The sequence below is a fragment of the Tachysurus vachellii genome, chromosome 22 (assembly GCF_030014155.1).
Source record: "Tachysurus vachellii isolate PV-2020 chromosome 22, HZAU_Pvac_v1, whole genome shotgun sequence".
Classification (NCBI taxonomy): domain Eukaryota; kingdom Metazoa; phylum Chordata; class Actinopteri; order Siluriformes; family Bagridae; genus Tachysurus; species Tachysurus vachellii.
This window is the reverse complement of record NC_083481.1, coordinates 857,501-865,000: the sequence shown is the minus strand read 5'-3', so window position 1 is coordinate 865,000 and position 7,500 is coordinate 857,501. Positions and strand designations below refer to the sequence as shown.

At 40.7% G+C, this 7,500-nt stretch overlaps 1 protein-coding gene across 7 annotated transcripts in view; it reads right to left on the bottom strand.

Annotated features, from left to right (window-relative positions):
• Positions 1 to 7,500, bottom strand: part of LOC132837825 (RNA-binding motif, single-stranded-interacting protein 2-like) — a 43,554-nt gene that overhangs the window by 35,977 nt on the left and 77 nt on the right. For 2 of the 7 annotated variants that reach the window (XM_060857714.1, XM_060857717.1), the window contains exon 1: positions 7,427 to 7,500. This exon is cut by the window's right edge and continues 77 nt beyond it. In XM_060857714.1, coding sequence (XP_060713697.1) covers positions 7,427 to 7,500 — 74 coding nt within the window. Of the gene's footprint in view, positions 1 to 7,215; positions 7,331 to 7,426 lie in introns of those variants that run through there. The other 5 variants (XM_060857712.1, XM_060857711.1, XM_060857716.1 and 2 more) reach the window with 3 other exon arrangements.

Genomic DNA, 7,500 nt, shown 5'->3' with positions numbered 1-7,500 from the left:
AGTGAGTCACTGTTTGAATCATTGACTCATTACAGCTGTTCTGAATGATAGTTCTGATCATTTAAGCAAATGAACTCGAATTAAATGAAATAAAATCTTTCAGCAGAATGCAGTGCTGTGACTTTTACACACTTTCTATCATCTCTTCACATCACAACTGAATAATCTAATGAAGTGTTTTAGCTTCAGTTTATCGATTTCCCCACAGAAATGTGACAGACATTTTGTATTTCTAGGCCCTGATCCACACACAGAACCCCAAACAGCGTCCGTTCATACGACCTGTATGGAACATTATAATCTTCTTGTGTCCTCGACGGCCGACGGAACACCATCTGAGTCTCAGACATGGAATGTGTGTCTCCTTTTGTTTCTCTTATCATTTCCCAGCATCTCATGGAGCTTGTCCTCAGTAAGAGTCCCACATCTGCAGGGTTTTATACTGAGCAGCGATCCTGACGAGGAGGAGCTCAGATTACCTGCTCCAGGTGAGTTCAGGATGTTAAGACGATCTAGTGCTGTTCAGACACCAGTGTGTGTGTGTGTGTGTGTGTGTGTGTGTGTGTGTGTGTGTGTGTGTGAGTGTGTGTTATATTAAGCCCTGCAAATGGTTTCCCTGTTCCTTTGTTCCCTTTTTTTGTTTCGGATCCTGCCGTGAACATCGTCCCATCCTGTCATTTCATTTACAGCTTCATCTCTCAGTTTAGTTTCTGATCCTAATTTTTTTCATAATTATAAAGTCTTTTAAACTATTTTAATCTTATTCTTGTTCTGAATGATGAGAAATGCAGATCAAAGCTTTAGTAAAAAATGAATGGTTTCTTGTTTTTATTCCACCGCAGAGGCAAAGAATAAAATTATATATTAAATTTATATATTAAAACAAATTCATATACACTGCATTAAAATCCTGCATTTCTATTTCAGCTCACAATCGTGTTTACTGTCACTTTTCACCTCACATCATTGGGGTTCATAATAATGGTGAATTATATCAGATAGCAAGTTAAAGCTTCAGTGTCCTGCCCAGACTACTGATTTTATTCTCTGATTAGCGCCGAGACTAAAACTGGAAGCTAACACAAGGCACTCGGGTACAGGTTACATCATTATTACAGACTCAGAGCAGCAAAGTAGTGTAGGGTGATGAGGAGGAGTGTAGGGTGATGAAGAGGAGTGTAGGGTCATGAGGAGGAGTGTAGGGTGATGAAGAGGAGTGTAGGGTGATGAAGAGGAGTGTAGGGTCATGCGGAGGAGTGTAGGGTGATGAGGAGGAGTGTAAGGTGATGAAGAGGAGTGTAGGGTGATGAAGAGGAGTGTAGGGTGATGAAGAGGAGTGTAGGGTGATGAAGAGGAGTGTAGGGTGATGAAGAGGAGTGTAGGGTGATGAAGAGGAGTGTAGGGTGATGAGGAGGAGTGTAGGGTGATGAGGAGGAGTGTAGGGTGATGAGGAGGAGTGTAGGGTCAATGCCCTGTGTGTAATGTACCACATCCTGTTCATAACCTCAACAAAACCCCCGGATCACACATTTGTGTGTGTGTGTGTGTGTGTGTGTGTGTGTGTGTGTGTGTGTGTGTGTGTGTGTGTGTGTGTGTGTGTGTGTTACGCATCACTGTCAAGGTTTAAACTTACACACCAAACAAAAATATTTGTTTTGTGAAAGTCAACATGCTGCAGGTTTGTATTGATTTTTCTGCTTGTTGAAGCTCCTCGCAGACGTCGAGTCGTCAGGGGACGAATATTTTCATACAATCCCTCAGTATCATCAGTGTGTGTGTTTATTACATTTCACCATGTGTGTGTTTATTACATTACACCATGTGTGTGTTTATTACATTACACCATGTGTGTGTTTATTACATTACACCATGTGTGTGTTTATTACATTACACCATGTTAGACTGGGGACCAGAAGATGTTCTGCTTTAATCCGTAAGTCAAGCGATGATACAAAAAAGTCCCAAAAACCTTTCAGCGATTCATCACAAAAGTCTAAAATGTAACACAACACGAACGCAACAGGAACATTAACACAACTCTGTTCTCTTCATTCTGTTCCACTTTAAGCCTGGAACAGTGCAAACAGGTGTGAGCGCTGAACACGCCAGAGAATTAACACAGCACGCAGCCTAACGCCTTTCTCAGCCTTCACAAATCCATCCATTACAGATGAAATAAAAGCCTTAAGACTGCAACATGTTTACAAAACCATCTGCTTCTGATTTGTTTAAATCAAAGCTATTGCTGTGTCTAACACGCTGTAATCACTGAGCCAGAGTTAAACACGCCGACTTCCAGCTAACGCTAATCACTGATCACTGTGTTCTGCTGAGTGTGAAGTGATGCAGAACTTTGTTTAGGAAAAGGTTTAATATCAGGTGTCTTTGTTAAAGGGGAAATAAATAAAAAGCAGGAATTGACACCATGATCGCGAGGAGCATTCTAAATTGCTGGACTGTTATAAACGCAGATTTGATACGTTTTTATCAAACGCTGAAACATTCAGGATGGCGACTGACTATTTTTACATTTCTCTGAATTTACTGTTTCTGCCAAAATAATGACAAATTTATCCAGAACATATTTCTGTCGATCTAATCTAAAGTGTGTAGAAGATATTTCTTAGACAAGTGTAAATCATAGGCTAAACATATGCTAACAAGCTTGTAGCTGTTAATCGTGACACTGATCGCTGTTCAAATTCAGATAAAAAACAGAGACGAGGATAAAATCTGATGCTGAACGTTAAACAGTCGTTAAAAAACAAACCTCATGGTCTTTTCTTCAGGTGAACATTTCTGTTCTGCTGACAGTCTGTTACAAACCAATAAACCGACTAGACTTGTATAGAAATGTCTATATAAACGTATAATGGAGGATGAGGAAGAGGAGGATGAAGATGAGAGTGAATTGAATTGTAATTTAAAGGTGGGGTGTACGTTGTTTGAGAAATGCTTCAGAAAACTGAGTCGGGCCGGTAAACAAAACAAAAACAAAATAAAACGTGTAGCCAATGAGCAGAAAGGGGCGTGTCTTGTCAATATGGGCGGAGAGAGTGTTCAGTGCGCATGTGTGACATTAGCAGAAAGCGGTTTTAACATTGACATGGAGGATAAAAACAAAGAAAGAAAGTGAAGAAAGACTTACGATAAGGTAAGAAGTAGGACGTGTTAATATAGGATCAGCTTTCCAGCGCTGGAGAGAACTGAAAGAGCAGGAAGGCCTGCGATTGGACGCCGAGGCGCTTTTTTCCTTCTCGATAGGTGAGTAACGTTGGTTTTGTTTTGTTACACAGAACTAATATATGTCTTTGTCCTTTACATGATTATGTTTGTGTGTCATTTTTGCTTGTTTGTTTATCTACAATCGTATTGTTCTTCACTTCAGCTATGATAAAGACACATTTCTTTCCATTAGTTGCCTGGGTTATGTATGTATGTGTGGGCGGAGCTATCAATACAGGGGTGGGACCCGTTTGGGTTAGGGGCGTGTTTGTTTTGGTGATTTCAAATGTCGACATTGGCTTTCAAACATCGTGCACCGCACCTTTAATGTATTAACTTACGGGCCTTTTTACACCTGGTCACTTCATGTGTTGTCTCTGATCTGATAGCTATCTGATTTGTTAAAACTGTTCCATTTACATTAGGCCACATAAACGCGTCTCGGCAAATCGGATATCGATCCGATCTTTCTACTCCCGCACAAAATGCTAATATATTTTACCTCATTTCTGGGGTAATTGAACCGGAACACACTTTGGTGTGTGCGGTTTTCAGAACGCAATCAAAAAGAAGACGAAAAAACTTGTTACGACGTTTGTGCAACAAAAAACAGCATTTACATTTATTTGTTTCTGACGCGACACATGACTCGCGAGTCACCTGCGAGTGACGTACTTCCGTTTGGGAGGAGTTTAGCGCTGACGTATGTGGCTTGAACAACCACATTCATTTACACCTGTCCAGTTTCATCTGAAATGCGTCCCAGACCACCTCCTGAAGGGGTTTGTACCGTCAGATTTATATCCATCTCCAAAACGTTTCAAAGGGCTTGTACACCCCCATGTGTCATTTATTCGACACTTCAATCTGCTGCTTATTACCATGCAGAGAATTTCAGGATTTAGGTCTACACACACACACACACACACACACAAACACATACACAAACACATACACACACTGCTATTTATCATGTTATAATAACAAAGCAGAGCAAAATATCCAGCTTGTTGTACACACTCTACATACTGGAGCGTTATAACATGTCGTGCCTTTGACAGAAGGTTTTTTTCTTGTTTATTGTGAATGGCTCTTCCTGTTTTGTTAAGAGCCTTGAGGCTCACTTTAACAGGATTGTACTATATAAATAGACTATTATTATTATTAGAGAAAGAAGCACTAAAAGCTGAACGGTGTTGCAGTGTCACATTCCCCGTCCTAAAGTCTTATGTAGGTTGCAGTCATTTCCTTTTCAAACACAAACACAAACATAAAGACCTGCACATCACTGTGCCTCACAATACAATCCCAGCTCTTCAGTTATTTATCTGTGACTTGTGAGCGGCCGTGGGGTCGCCCCTGACTGCGCCCTGAGCCAACTCCCGCTTCCTCAGCCATGGTTTAATGACAGCCACGTTTTCAGATGCAAAGACAAACACGGCGCTGCGCTGCGCTCTTACACAACACCACAATTCTGAGAAAACAAATCAGCAGCACGTGAACATCCTGCAGTACGACATGCAAACAGAACAACATGTACTTTGTGTTGAGCGACCAAATAGAAATTCTGTGTATTGAAATATGTTGAAAAAAAATTCCTCTGCGTTCCATTCGTGCCGTTAGTGTCAAACTTAACCAGACATTAGTGTCAAACTTAACCAGACAACATTAGTGTCAAACTTAACCAGACGACATTAGTGTCAAACTTAACCAGACGACATTAGTGTCAAACTTAACCAGACAACATTAGTGTCAAACTTAACCAGACAACATTAGTGTCAAACTTAACCAGACAACATTAGTGTCAAACTTAACCAGACGACATTAGTGTCAAACTTAACCAGACGACATTAGTGTCAAACTTAACCAGACGACATTAGTGTCAAACTTAACCAGACAACATTAGTGTCAAACTTAACCAGACATTAGTGTCAAACTTAACCAGACGACATTAGTGTCAAACTTAACCAGACGACATTAGTGTCAAACTTAACCAGACAACATTAGTGTCAAACTTAACCAGACAACATTAGTGTCAAACTTAACCAGACAACATTAGTGTCAAACTTAACCAGACAACATTAGTGTCAAACTTAACCAGACAACATTAGTGTCAAACTTAACCAGACATTAGTGTCAAACTTAACCAGACAACATTAGTGTCAAACTTAACCAGACATTAGTGTCAAACTTAACCAGACAACATTAGTGTCAAACTTAACCAGACAACATTAGTGTCAAACTTAACCAGACAACATTAGTGTCAAACTTAACCAGACAACATTAGTGTCAAACTTAACCAGACGACATTAGTGTCAAACTTAACCAGACAACATTAGTGTCAAACTTAACCAGACGACATTAGTGTCAAACTTAACCAGACAACATTAGTGTCAAACTTAACCAGACGACATTAGTGTCAAACTTAACCAGACGACATTAGTGTCAAACTTAACCAGACATTAGTGTCAAACTTAACCAGACAACATTAGTGTCAAACTTAACCAGACGACATTAGTGTCAAACTTAACCAGACGACATTAGTGTCAAACTTAACCAGACAACATTAGTGTCAAACTTAACCAGACAACATTAGTGTCAAACTTAACCAGACATTAGTGTCAAACTTAACCAGACATTAGTGTTAAACTTAACCAGACAACATTAGTGTCAAACTTAACCAGACATTAGTGTCAAACTTAACCAGACGACATTAGTGTCAAACTTAACCAGACATTAGTGTCAAACTTAACCAGACGACATTAGTGTCAAACTTAACCAGACAAAAACTTAACCAGACAACATTAGTGTCAAACTTAACCGGACAACATTAGTGTGAAACTTAACCAGACAACATTAGTGTCAAACTTAACCAGACAACATTAGTGTGAAACTTAACCAGACAACATTAGTGTGAAACTTAACCAGACATTAGTGTCAAACTTAACCAGACAACGTTAGCGTCAAACTTAACCAGACAATGTTAGTGTCAAACTTAACCAGACAATGTTAGTGTCAAACTTAACCAGACAACGTTAGCGTCAAACTTAACCAGACAACGTTAGTGTCAAACTTAACCAGACGACATTAATGTGAAACTTAACCAGACAACATTAGTGTCAAACTTAACCAGACAAAAACTTAACCAGACAACATATCTGATCCGCAGCCATAAAAGAAGTGTGTAAGGATGAAAGAAAGAAAGAAAGAAAGAAAGAAAGAAAGTGCTTTAGAAGTGCAAAAGAATTCCCATTCCTTATTATGTAAAGCGGCGGTGGACAGTAATTACTGCCAGATAGACAAATCAAAGACATCCTCTAAACATGTCATAAACATCCTTCAGTCCTTGCACACAATCTGAGCCTGTTTTCCACACTGAAGCCCTCTCACACTGGGCTCTTTCATGGGGTGGGGCTTGTGTGAGTCTGGACTGAAACTTCTGCCAACTTTAAAATAACGTCATAAAATGTAGATGGAGAAATATTTATTCTCTCTGATCTCTGATCAGTTACAGAACCTACCGAGAGAAAAGTGTTCAGATCTTTAACAGAAGTATAAATAGATCAATAAATTCGCTACTTCCACTGGAGCTGATGTGCGCACGTACTGTATAATGTGTGTGTGTGTGTGTGTGTGTGTGTGTGTGTGTGTGTGTGTGTGTGTGTGTGTGTGTGTGTGTGAACACACCGCTAAGTTTGTTCCTTCCAGTGCGTGAGTCTCTCTCTCTCTCACGCACACACACTCTCACACACTGTCTCTCTCTCTCTCTCTCTCACACACACACACACACACACACACACACACACACACACTCTCTCTCTCTCTCACGCACACACACACACGCACACACTCTCACACTCTTACACACACACTCTCTCTTACACACACACAGTCTCTCTCTTACACACTCTTACACACACACACTCTCTCTCTCTTACACACACACACACACACACACACACACACACACTGAACGCCCCGATAGAGGACCTGAGTAATTTGGTGCAATCTGAGGACCTGAGCACTTTCCCGGACACAGAGACTCCGAGCTGAAGGTCCAGAGGCCATTTGTGCAGAAGGGAGAGAAGCTCAAGTCCTCAAGGACACTGCAGCTCACTGTCACACAGTAAAACACCAAAAACTCAGCTTTCTTTCATCCAAATCCAAGTTTAAAGCGACACCAGTCCGCGGTCCGCGTTACCTTTTTGGTGTTCCTGCCGTTGTACGAGCCGCTGTACGGGTTGATGGCTGTCCTTGGCGGTACGGAGAGCAGCA